The sequence below is a fragment of the Hordeum vulgare genome, chromosome 1H (genome assembly GCF_904849725.1).
Source record: "Hordeum vulgare subsp. vulgare chromosome 1H, MorexV3_pseudomolecules_assembly, whole genome shotgun sequence".
In the NCBI taxonomy this organism is placed as follows: Eukaryota; Viridiplantae; Streptophyta; class Magnoliopsida; order Poales; family Poaceae; genus Hordeum; species Hordeum vulgare.
In genome coordinates this window covers 311552159-311565932 of record NC_058518.1, presented here as the reverse complement: position 1 = coordinate 311565932, position 13774 = coordinate 311552159, and the positions used below count along the sequence as shown (strand labels likewise).

At 46.1% G+C, this 13774-nt stretch overlaps 1 protein-coding gene across 1 annotated transcript; it reads left to right on the top strand.

Moving 5' to 3' along the window:
* The first annotated feature begins 3665 nt into the window (after nt 1-3665).
* LOC123398848 (NAC domain-containing protein 73-like) lies at nt 3666-7650 on the top strand. The gene is made up of 5 exons (XM_045093299.1): nt 3666-3715; nt 3801-4004; nt 4141-4235; nt 7019-7180; nt 7286-7650. Exons 1-5 carry the CDS (start codon nt 3666-3668, stop codon nt 7648-7650), a joined length of 876 nt encoding a protein of 291 aa, XP_044949234.1.
* Nucleotides 7651-13774: the final 6124 nt, after the last annotated feature.

The window sequence follows — 13774 nt, the reverse complement described above, 5'->3', positions numbered from 1 at the left end:
AAAAACGGGTTTTTTGCTCTTTTTTTTCTCGCGAGAGACACGGTTTTGTTTTTGCGAGAGGCACGGCCATGCCTTTCGAAAAGGAAAAAAATGTGTTTTCTGCTCTCTTTTTTCCGCGAGATGCACGGTTTTTCTATCGCAAGAGGCATGGCCGTGCCTCTCAAAAAGGGAAAAAATGTGTTTTCTCGTCTCTCTTTTTTCGCAAGAGGCACGGTTTTGCTTTTCCGAGAGGCACGATTTTGCTATCGCGAGAGGCATGGCCGTGCCTCTTGAAAAGGGAAAAACGCGTTTATTGCTCTCTCCTTTTTCCGCGAAAGGCACGATTTTGCTTTCACGAAAGCCACGATTTTGCTATCGCGACAAGCACGGCCGTGCCTCTCGAAAAGAGAAAAACGTGTTTTCTGCTCTCCCTTTTTTTCTTCGAGAGGGACGGTTTTGCTTCCGCGAGAGTCACGGGTTTGCTCTCGTGAGAGGAACGACTGTGCATCTCCGGAAGGAAAAAACGCTAGTTTTTCATCCTTTTTTCGTAAAAAAAAAAGTTTGTTAAAACATATCAACATGGGATCTAGTTTTAAAGATTTCTACGCGAGAAACCCAACGATGAAAACAGTTCAAGATTTGAACTCACTCTTTACGAGATAGAACATTTTGAAAATACGGATCTACGGAAAAAGGAAAAACTCCCAGGTTACGACAAGTGACACGCATGTAGTATGTCACTTGTCGCAATCTCAGGAAGTGAAAGTAATCGTTGAAAGGTATACTCGCTAACTAGTGATTTTGCTCCAACGGGGGTGCTCCTATTTGGCGCCTTCAACGTTAGTTAGGGAAACCGGCGCCTGCAGGGCTTCTCCTTATCGGTCGGCCTATGTAAAAATGTGTTGGTCATAAAGAAATTCAAAAAAGTTCAAAAAGTTTAGATTTGCAAAAAAGTACAATTATTATGAAAAAAGGTTCACCGATTTTTTAAATATGTCCATGGACTTTCAAAAAAGTTCATAGAATTCGAAAAAAACATCGATTTTGAAAAAAGTTCATTAATTTTTAAAAACAATTCACTGATTTTGAAAAAAGTTCATGAATTTTAAATTATGTTCATCGATTTTTAGAAATGTTCACCAATTCTCAAAAAGAAACATCGATTTTCAAAAAGTTCACCGATTTCAAAAAAAGTTCACGGGCTAAAAAAAGTTCATGAAGGATCTCTACATGGGCCGGTCCATTGAGGCGCCTCGGGCGCGAAATAGGGTTTTCGCTCCAGCTCGGCAACCCATTTCGTCTGTCATCGTCCGTTTGGGGCCACGCGGACAAAACTGATGGTCCAACGCGTTTGAGATTGAATTTTGGTCTAAAATGCGTCGGCGCGGACACAAAGTGAACGCGCGCGCCCTCTTGGTGTCCGCCCCAACCACCCACGGTCAACATAATTTATGACGGTCGCCCTCCTCGGGCCCACGCGTGAGCGGCCACGGTCAACCTTTTTTAATCCGCCTGTGCGGTGGGTTCCGCCTCATCTGCTTCCAGACCCCCCCCCCCCCCCGCCGCCCCATCACGTCACCTCGTGGGTGACCAAACTCTAGTCGTGTGCCATGGCCAGCTCCTTCCAAAACAAGGGCAAGACCCCCCCCCCTCTACCCCTGCGCCATCTCCTCGCCGACGTCTTCCCGCCGGCCTCGCCAGCGTATCAGCGTCTCCGTGCACCAAGCGTGGTGGAACTGGGAGCACCGCATGTCGCTGCCTTACCCCGATGTCACCCTCCCGCACAACTCGCATCTGGATCAGGAGAGGATCCCGGTGCCGGTCGTGCCGCAGTCGGCGCGGTTGCACGCGGAGGAGGAGAGTCGTAGGCGGCATCTGCTGACGCCGGAGCAGCGGCTCAACCCTGCCTACGCGGCCGAGTCCCCCACTCGAAGCTCTAGTTCGCGATCGAGTACGAGGAGCAGCGCCGGCGTAGCGTGCGTGACGTGCAGCCAGGAGGCCCTCCGCCACCCCCGCCCGTCGTGAGCAAGGAGGACCAGGATGCTAGGGCCGCCTATCAGGCGGCGCCGGCGGCTGTTCTCCGCGAGAGCGAGGAGGAAGAGCGACACAAGGCCGACGAGGAGGAGGAGGCATACCAGCAGCGGCTCGCGGAAGCCATCACGCTGTCGATCGCCGACGACTGCGTCGTGCCACCTCCACCGAAGATCGAGCCCACGGAGCCGCGGGAGGTCTACCAGTGGATCGACTACGTCCACGAGTGGGTCAGTGCGCCGCCCATCTGGCTGGCGCGACACCGGAGGAGGAGGAAGCCTACCTCCCGCACTGAAAGTCAGAGCACCTACGGGTGAAGCGTGCCGAAGGCTGTCGACAGATGGAGCTAGAGAAGGAGGTGGAGGTGGAACGACGGGAGATGAAGGAGGAGGAGCGCACCTATGCTACGCTGTCACCGCCACCAACACAGCCTCCGCCGGCGGGACAGACGATGGAGGCGAAGGCAGCTACATTCTAGAACACGGCGTTCCCGTGGGCCTGCCCTGCATCCACGCTGGTCGACCTCACTAGCCCCGACGACGACGATGCCGCCACCTAGGGCTGCCTCCTAGTTTAGATTTTTTAATGTTTAATTAATGTAATGGAGACGCGTGACTCTTGCTGGCCTTCGTAGCCGGCTGTTAATGTTTTATTATGCTTGTTTATTATTTTTGAAAATGCTTTATATTTTTGAAAAAAAACACCGAAGCACACGTTGGTGTCCGCTGGGCCGCTCCAAACGGATAGAAAGCGAACAAAATGGACGTCCATTTGGGTCGGCGAGTTGAAATTGCTCTAACAGGCCTAAACGTGTCGGCCGAAATTGCTCTAACAGGCCTAAACATGTCGGCCCGCATGACGCGTCACTAGGCCCACGCACGGCCACTTGAATAAGGAGCCTGGCTCGCGGCACGTTAGGCTCATGTGGGTCGTGTATATATATATATATATTCGTCATCCTGAGTCAGGAATAGTTACTCTTCACCTCCTCTATTTTTATATCAATGCACTGTAATTTTATATTCCGTAAATTGTCTTATTTCATATATAAAAAGAGATCGTAAGAAATATATAGTCACTATAAAAAATATTTTATGTCACGTAAAATTACAAACACAAAAACATAGTGTAAAATATACATAAAACGACATTTTTTCGTTCTTATGACCTATATTTTTTGTTTTTCTTATGTCAAACTTTATGAAATGAATCAATATAAATGTAACTATCCGCACTTCAAATGTAATTTATCTATGAAACGATCGTAAGACTATCTCGAATGAAGAATAACTTATTCTACATCCTGGATGATGAATAGACTTTTTAATAATATATGTATGTATGTATGTGTGTGCTTATTTTTACCTCTTTATCTAATAATGAATCTCCCCTAATAATAAAGCGCGGAGTGCTTCTGTCGTCCGTCGTGGTGTTTTTGCAAAAACACCCCTCCGTTTTGTAGGATTCAACCCGGAGTCCATTCATAAGTGGATTTGAGAAAATGCTTCATTTTTTTCAAAAAGCCCCCTGCATTTGTAAGAATTTCAATCGCGATCGTTTGGTTCATCTTATCCAAACGCTCCCTCTCCAACTGTGGCGAGGTGAGGGGCGATGCAGGAGGAAGCGCCGGCGAGCGATCTCAGCTGTGCCCGTCGATGCCGATGGCCGGTGGTCGCCTGTCCGCCGTCTTCAAGCGCCTCCTCCAGTTCACTGGCATCTCTGCTGCCATAGCTGTTGTCGTGAAGCCCCTGACGTCTTCGCTGCCGCCTCCGGTTGGCCCGCACGCTAAGGCTAAGCTCGCCCCGTGGCGGCGGGTGGGATGCGACATTCCTCGAGCCGCTCAACGCCGGCCTCCGCGGGGAGATACTCAGGTACGGCGACCTCGCGCAGGCCACCTACGACGCCTTCGACAACCGTTATTGGTCCCGGAACTACGGCACCTGCCTCCACGGCCTCCGTCGCATGCTCCCGGCTCTCGGGCTCGCCGGCCACGGGTACGTCGCCACTCGTCGTGCTCGTGCGAGGGGAAGGAGGCTGCCTACATCTCCATCTGGCCGCCACCGGCCATGCTCGCGCGAGAGGAGAGAGGCCGCCTCCATCTGGCTGTCGCCGTCCATGCTCGCGCGGGAGGAAGGTGGTCGTCTCCATCTGGCCGCCGTCAGACACGTCCACACGGAGGAGTTGTTGCCATCATTATCGTTTCGCCGCGCTGCACAACATCGGCGGCCCGACAAAGTGGCTCGCCTTCCCACCGCCGCTTGGGATCCACAGGCCACCCATGGTGAGTCTTCTCCCCCTGAAACCTAACCGTGGATGACCACCTAAGTAATAGTGAGGGTCGTATAATCTGCCATCGATTTGGATAATATAAGAAATCACAAGTCAGTTTTTTTAAATTGAATTTCATCTTTTGGCCCGAATGGATGGGGAAACCAATAAGCAACAGCCTCTGAGTGCAGGTGAACGGTGCAACTATGGCTGGGAAGGCCTCAAGGGTGCAGTTGCCAGCTAACACACGTATTCTGATAAACCGGATTAACACATGGAGTTTTGGATTGAGAAGGACCCTATGTAGAAGGAGGTGATGAACCGGTCTTCTGGTTGCAGTGAGATGATATCTTCCATGTTAGATCTTTCTTCTCAGTTGTTGTTTCGAGTGAAACTACTTTGTGAGCAGTGGCTATCCCTACATGACTTGAAGCTGATGGATTTGTTCCTTTGTGCGAAACTGTTTGGTGATGCTCTATAATTCCTCATATGAGAAGGAAAATGATGATGCTGTTTACACTAGATTTATCCTTGATTTGCTCTAACAATTAGGAATTATTAAAAAGACACTCGTGCAGTCTTTGACTACCAAAATTAACCGTTCCCGTGTTCAAATTGTCAGATGATGGCCACACATATGGAGACCCGCATACATATGGGATGTTTCCTCAGTCGATGCCATCCTTTAATCAAGTAAATCATGCTGAAGTTTCCAATGGCTTTGGCATGCAAAGCCATCCAAACGTGGAAAATAGATCTCTTGGTTGTGATGAGAGAGTTGTATATGAAGAAGTTCTACAGGTATATAATGTTACAAGTCATTGTAGAGATCGTATATGCTTAATTGCATGGTGACTTTGACCGAAATCTAATTACTATGGATGGTAAACAACACTTTTATGCAGCATATCATTCAAGATACAAAGGAAGATCTGCCTCAAGGTGCATCGGGTCGGCGATGGGTCTCTGTTAAGCATGAACTGGGCTATCTATAAGTGATAGAAAATGCATGGTTACTTGTGATCTCTCTTTACACTAAGCAATGGACAAATATGCCAGCTTACTTTTCCATTTGTAATTGCCTTTTTTCCTCGTGGCTAATCTATAACTGCCGTGTAGTAATCACTTTCTCTTTTTACACCAGCATGATTTAATCAATGGAGTCCCGCTGCTAAAGGATGTGAGAGGCACAAGAAATTAACTAAAATGATGGCCAAAATGAAACCAAATGAAACTTTTCCTTAACTGTATTTAACTGAAATGATGGCCAAAATGAAACCAAATGACACCAAATGGAACTTTTCCTTAACTCAAACTTTAACTAAAACCATAAATAAACGTTTCCTTTACTGAAACATCAACTGAATTTAACTGAAACCATAATTAAAATTTTCCTTAACTGATTTTATCTGAAACTCCACCATGTAAGACTCATGTAGTTCAGACTTCAGGAAAAAAAAGTGCGGCAACAATGCTGAAACTTGTACCTTCTGGTTGTTGTATGTTGTCAGGTCTGGGACGTGAACATCATCCAGACGGCGGAGAAGGACTACTACGACGAAGACGCGGGCAAATTCGTCGACGCGCTGAACAAGAGCATAAAGGTGCGAAATCTTTCTGAATAGTTTTTCATCTGATCTACATGTTGGTGGTTCATGAGGTGGTGACATGCTATTTAGATTTATGATATTTTGTAGTAACTGACGCTGATCGATATACTGATTGCAGGGGGCGTGGTCAGACAAAGTGCAGGAATGGGAGGAGTGCACCAAGAACCAGACGGCGTGCCCGGACATGTACGTTTGCTTGGCTGCATTCTTCACAAAGGGCGAAATAATATAAGAAAATCTTTAGTATTTATTCGGTTAAATAAGTATACGTTAGGAAAAAAGAACAGTCTCTGAATATTTTGGTAGAAGTATTAGGAGTACTTATGAATTATTGCTACATTCTTTAAACCTCAGCCTTTATTTTTGATTGTACAACAAATATGCATGAGGTTTTCATAGAATGATCACCATGGTTGCCGTTATGTATGAGGTTTTCATAAAATGATCACAATTTAAAATATATATTGTTTATTTTTTTTCCTTTAAGTGAGTTGATGTATAATACTTTGTTGAGTTTCATCTTGCAATGGAACCGGAGGGAGAGCTCCCTGTTCATCTAAAAAAAACTCTGAAACCAATAACCTATGCCTCAGTTGGATCTGAAAACTCGGATCGGCATTGCGGTCGTATTTTCCTTTCTTTCTAGATGTAATAGTTGGTTCAGACCATCTTTTCTTGAGATAATCAAACCAGATAGTTCATACAACACGCTTCTTTTCACATCAAACATGTTCAGGAAAGAAAAACAAATCAGACTTTGATGGATACAGGGAGGAACACACTCATCTAATCAAATCGGTTGATTCTCTTCATTTTTTATTCTCCAAATCTACAGTTTGCTTCTACATTTTTTCAAAGGACGACAGGTGGAGGAACAAGAGTTCATGTCATAGATAATTGGTAGTCTTAGTTAAACCATATAACATATAGTTCCCGTTGCAACGCACGAGCCCTTTTGCTATTGGTTCTCCCCCTGTTCCCGATTGCATCTCATTCTTGTTTTCATAATTTGTTCCAAATATATATCAATTCGGGTGATAACTCTGCATACACCATCACAACAAGAATACACGACCCTCTGTTCATGAAGGATCCCTGCTTTGTATTGCAGGTTTTATCACAGTGGCCAGGACTCCCTGTTGGTGTTAAGTTTGATCCAACTGACCTCGAACTGCTTGAACATTTAGAAGGAAAGGTTGGCAGGGCAGCATCCCATGTACTAATAGATGGTTTTATTCCAACCATAGAGGAGGCCGAAGTAATCTGCCATACACATCCGGAAAATCTCCCTGGTACATGATTCTTACTTAGACTTGCTATCAGGGCCTTCTGAATTAAATAGTTAGCTCATACTATGCAGAGTAAGTCATCGTTAGCTAATTCATACATGTCTGCAGGTGTCAAATTAGACGGAATCACCAGTCATTTCTTCCACAAAATATCAAATGCCTACGATGTTGGCAAGCGTAAACATCGCAAGATTAGCCACAGTGACCACATTGTTTGTGATGAGAATCTCAGATGGCACAAGGCTGGAAAATCCAGATCTATCTTAGATAATAATGGTGTCATAAAAGGGTGGAAGAAAATACTGGTTCTTTACATAGGTTATCGGAAAGGAGGTGGCAAGGCAGAAAAAACTAATTGGAGAATGCATCAGTATCACCTTGGGGTAGATCAAGATGAAAAGCACGAGGAGCTTGTTGTTTCCAAAGTCTTTTATCAGTTCCCGTCAAATGATGCTGGGCAGCCTCTAATTTGAAGTGGTAATAAAGAATACGATTCATTTGCTGGGGAAAATGATCCTACAACCCCAATAACATACCATGCACAGACTCGTCGCCCAAACTGTAGCCCATCCGAAACCGAGCAGAATCAGATACATATCATGCCATCCATAAATAAATAAAGAGAATGTTCCATTTTTCAAATCGCGGCCAGATTTAGTTCTTAGAAAACTATACACTTACATTTTCCCAAACCAAGAGCGAGTGCGATTGCTGGTGCGGTAGCACTCTACACGGGTTACCAGCATTCATCCGTGTTTCTTTCACTTGTTCTCCCCTTTTCTCTTCTATATAGAGCAATCGGTAATGGGCCGGTACATATACCGGTCGTGACGCTTCCTTTTTTTTTTCTTTCTCATTTTCTTTCTGTTTTTCCTTCTTTAAATTAACCTGGGATTTCGAAAAAATTCAAAAAAAGTGAGTGCTGAAAAAATAAATCTAGAAATCATAAAATATTTGTGAATTTCAAAAACATTTTGAAAATTATAAAATATTCATGATTTAAAAAATTACTCACGTGTTATAAAATATGATTTTAAACAGAAATCATAAAATAAAAAATATTCATGATCTTTAAAATATATTCATGTATTCACAACATATTCAGGAATTTAAAAACAATGTCCATAAATTTTGAGGAAATATGCATAAAGGTTAAAACAGATTCATAAATAACGAACAAAAGGGACCATCACTTAGGTAGACGTTTTATTAGGAAAACTGTAGAGGTTGTTTTATGATTTTATTTAGTCCCTCGCGCATAGCTTCCTCTGTCTTAGCTTTTGTAAGGTATATGTAAATGAAAAACACTACTACGCTAAGTCAAGACTAGACGCATCATGTCGTAATCTAGCTCACGGAGGGGTCCATCAACCTAATTTGCTTAGCCAAAAAATAATTCATCGTGGCGCCTTAGAAAATCAAGTCATGATGAGGCCATCAAATTTTCAATTTTTGAAATGACTTTCTCACGGGCTTTGGAAAAATATTTCATTTAAACCTCGATCACTCCCTCCTCCATTCGATTCGGTGTTTTGCGTGAGACGGGACGGAGAACGGGTGGGCTAGGTTCGGGTGCCGGAAATACTGCGAGGGGGAGGAGGGAGGGGCTGGGGGTGCTTACCGGACAGGAAGGAGCGGCGGAACAAGGAGGCTGCGACGGATGATGGGTCGGAAGGGAACATGCGTCGTGGAAGAGGTGGTCTCAGCGTCGAGCTCGCCATTTCGCGCAGTGCATAGTCCCCGGCACCGTAACCCGTCACCATGCCAAAGAAGGAAGAAGGGATTTTGTGTGGAATGTGGGGTGGGGTAGGGGGGTTCTTTTTGCGCTTCGGCCCCATACATTCTTGTCAGGCGCGTTTGGTTCATCGCCAACCAGGCCCCCACGAGAAGAAAGCTAGATGTTCGGTTGTGTGGGTTGCATTCACGTCTCAGGTCGTACGGAATTTAAAGCAGTTTGCACGCTTGACGTGCGAGCTACGTCAAATCGACAATTTTACGTAGTTAGTCTGAGCGTGGTCATGCATGGCTCTTGGCCGCATGCCTCGGGAGCGCGGGCGACGGACGAAACGTCTCATAACTCCTTCTCCCTCTTTTGTCACCGCCCACTACTCCATCACACCACTACCTCTCACTCCCTCACCATCCCTTGCTCTCCTCTCCTTCGATGAGTCGCCCTTCGTCGCGCCGTCTACTGACCCCCATCAGTGCCGGTCAGAACCGCATCCACGAGCGGTGGGTTGCCGGCTTGGTGAACTCTGAGATGGACCTGATGCGGGCTTTGCGGGCGTCGTCTTCGTTGTGCACCAGGCCGCCACGTCCGACAAATGCGGCGTCGGTCGTTCCGGCTCCGCCGTCATATCCAGACCTTGTGGTCATGGGTTCGGTGGCGTCGCCAGAGGGGAGGCGATCGTGTCATTGGTTAGAACTTTTGTTGGTGTGGGCGGCGATCGTTGAGGGTTTGTTCCATGGGTGTTTACACCCTCCTCCTCAACTGCGCACGTGGCCATGAGCAACGGGCCAAGGCCGATGGCCGTCGGCATTGGAGGATCCTCCTCCTCTTCACCGACCATCCTCTTTTCATCGGGGTTTTCTCCCCTATCAACGTACAATCCAGCCGCTCCGGTAAGAACAAAACCCCATATGTGCTCGTAGATTTGTATATTAGAGTTTTCATCATTACCATGCATTGGATTAGATTGGATTCGACTCGACTCGATTCGATTCGATTCCAATCGAATTGAATCAATTGGATTCAATCCCTTTTGCTCAGTACTATTCATAGGCAGGATAGTAGTGTTCTTGCTTATTAGGTGTTTGATGTGCATACTTAGTAGTGTTTATAGGGATGCAAGATTGTTGTGTGTTTCGTGTTCATGCATAGTGCTTACTGTTTAGTGCTCATGATGTACAATGTGTTCATGAGCACGGTAGATAGGTGTCGTGTTTCATGTTCATATTTGGTGCTCATGCTCATGGTAGTTCGGTGTTATGTTTGTTGTTCGTGCTCCCTGGTTCATGATGCAAGTTAGGTGATGTGTTTGATGTTCATGCTTAGGGTTGATGATGCAAGTTAGCTGTTGTGTTTGATGTTCATGCTTAGGGTCCATGTGCTAGTTAGCTATATTGGTGATGTCTCTGATTATCATGCTTCGTGTTCATGTGCATGCTAGCTACATTGGTGTATGATTTCACTACGTGCATTGTATTCATGGTAGGTAGGTGATAGCTCACAAGTGTAGGGGATCGTTTTAGCCTTTTTTCGACAAGTAAGAGTGTTGAACCCAACGAGGAGCTAAAGGTAGAACTAATATTCTCTCAAGTTCTACCGATCATCAATACGACTCTATGCATGCTAACGCTTAATTTACCTAGAACAAGTACGAAACTACTTTGCGGGAAGGAAACTAGAAATACTTAGTAGGTGTAGTTGTAACAACCCAAGATCGATGCTCGAGAAGATTCCCGTTTACTCTGTTGTCATCGTGTGATTCTTTTGGTTGTCTCATTAATCATCGCATCATTCGCATCATACACATTGCCTCGGCACTCCGTTGCCGTCAGTTTTCGAAACTTGCATCCGTTCATAGTGGCCGCTTCTCTCCATTTTTGTCGTTGACCGTTTTGAGAACAACCACACATGTACGCGCTAGCGGCATCGTTAAAGTATTGTTTCAAAAGGCGCGTATAAAACTTTCCTGGAATGGGTCTAAAGTTAGCGTGCAATCTTGCTTTATTGTCGGTAGACCGACTGCCAAATTTTGTCGCAATCGAAGATCGTCTGGTACTCCAACGTATAATATACATAGGCACTATAGCCGGTGTAATCGTCAAACGTTTTTCAGTGTTTCAAATCGTTGCCGGGACGCAAACCTCTCTCTCTTCTCAAACCCTAGCCCATTCTACATAGCCCACTAACCTACTTAGCCCACCTAATCTATCTCTGCGACCGGTGCGGTCCGGTCGCAATTGGAGGGCTCGAAATTGTGCAAAAAATCGCAACCTAGCCCTCCGTGCTATAAATAGGCAACCCTAGCGTCCAAATGGGTAAACCCTAGCCCTAGCATTATTTTCCGTGCCCCCTCCTAACCCCAACCGCCACTTAGTCAGCCCTCATCTTCCCAGCCGTGGCAAGCGCGCGTGAGCCCATCTGAGGCCCGCCGACCCTGATCTGCCGCCGCCGCAAGGAGCCTCCCCGAGCTCCTCCCTTACGCCCCCATGGAGCCACCCCATGCCCCGCATGGCCACGTCCGATGGTCTCCATCCTCGCCGAAGACCGGCCCTGCAAGATCCGCCGGAGTGCTTCCCTCGCGAGAGATGAGTGCCCTGCCGCCCGTGCTCCTTCTCCCTCCATTTCTTCTCTAACCTCCCTCCCTCTCTCTTCCATTGCACAAAACCTCCATGGCCGTCCCATGACCTTGCTGGAGCTCACCCCACTGCCTGCCGCTGTCCTCCATCTAGATTCATCCATGTCAAACTGGATCTATCCAACGACGCCTCCGGCCACCGTCACGCCGGTCAACTGCACCTCCATGGCCGGTGCCGCCATGCCTTTGCTACGGCGACACAGATCTTCTGTCGTCTCTTGAGCTTGCGTTGGTTTTTCCCTTGAAGAGGAAAGGGCGATGCAGCACAGGAGCAGTAAGTATTTCCCTCAGTTTGAGAACCAAGGTATCAATCCAGTAGGAGAATCTCGTCAAGTCCAGAGTACCTGCACAAACACAAACGAGCTTGCACCCAACGCTATAAAGGGGTTGTCAATCCCTTCAAGATTGATTGCAAAGTGAGATCTGAAGGCGGAAAGTGCAACGAAGTAAAAGTGTAAGGCTGAAAATATGGCGTGAAGTAGACCCGGGGGCCATAGTGTTCACTAGAGGCTTCTCTCAAAATAGCAAATATTACGGTGGGTGGACATATTACTGTCGAGCAATTGATAGAACCGCGCAAAGTCATGACGATATCTAAGGCAATGATCATACATATAGGCATCACGTCCGAGACAAGTAGACCGATACTTTCTGCATCTACTACTATTACTCCACACATCGACCGCTATCCAGCATGCATCTAATGTATTGAGTTCATGACGAACAGAGTAACGCCTTAAGCAAGATGACATGATGTAGAGGGATAAACTCAAACCAATGATGAAAACCCCATCTTTTTACCCTTGATGGCAACAACACGATGCATGCCTCGCTACCCCTTCTGTCAGTGGGTGAGGTCGCCGCACGGTATGAACCCAAAACCAAGCTCTTCTCCCATTGCAAGAATCATAGATCTAGTTGGCCAAACAAAACCCACAACTCGAAGAGAATTACAAGGATATGAAATCATGCATAAGAGAGATCAGAAGAAACTCAAATAAGATTCATAGATATTCTGATCATAAATCCACAATTCATCGGATCTCGACAAACACACCGCAAAAGAAGATTACATCGTATAGATCTCCATGAAGATCATGGAGAACGTTGTATTGAAGATCCAAGAGAGAGAAGAAGCCATCTAGCTACTAGCTATGGGCCCGTAGGTCTGTGGTGAACTACTCACGCATCATCGGAGAGGTCATGGTGTTGATGAAGAAGCCCTCCGTATCCGAATCTCCCCTCCGGCAGGGCACCAGAACGTGCCCCAGATGGGATCTTGCGGAGATAGAAGCTTGCGACGGCGGAAAAGTAGTTTCGATGATCTCCTGATTATTTCTAGGATTTTAGGGAATTTATCGGCGAAATACCTAGGGCAGAGGAGGCCCAGGGAGCCCACAAGCCTGGGAGGCGCGGGCCCCTTGGCCGCGGCTAGGGGGCTTGTGGGGTCCCTAGTGGCCCCCTGCCCTGATTTTCAGGCTTCCCGATCTTTTTCTGTTTCGGAAAAAATATATTTTTGGCAGTTTTGTTCCGTTTGGACTCCTTTAAAATCCTCCTCTGAAAAGGGTCAAAAACACGGAAAAAACAGGAACTGGCACTTGGCACCGAGTTAATAAGTTAGTTCCAAAAAAGATATAAAAGGCATACAAAACATCCAAAGTTTGACAAGATAATAGCATGAAACCATAAAAAATTATAGATACGTTGGAGACGTATCAAGCATCCCCAAGCTTAACTCCTGCTTGTCCTCGAGTAGGGAAGTGATAAAGACTGAATTTCTAATGTGGAATGCTACCTAGCATAGTTGTCCTTTGTAACTTCTTTCATGTGACATGAATGTTCAGATCCGTAAGATTCAAAACAATAGTTTGCTATTGACATGAAAACAATAATACTTCAAGCAAACTAGCAAGGTAATCATGAACTTTCAAAATAGCAAGGCCAAAGAAAGATATCCCTACAAAATCATATAGTCTGGCTATGCTACATCAGCCTCACACAACTAATGTAAATCATGCACAACCCCGGTATTGGCCAAGTAATTGTTTTCGCACTCTTACTTTCTCAAACTTTTTATAACTATCACGCAATACATGACCGTGAGCCATGGATATAGCACTATAGGTGGAATAGAGTGTGGTGGTGGTTGTGAGACAAAAAGGAAGGAGATGGTCACATTGACTTGGCGTATCAAAGGGCTATGGAGATGCCCATTAATAGATATCAATGTGAA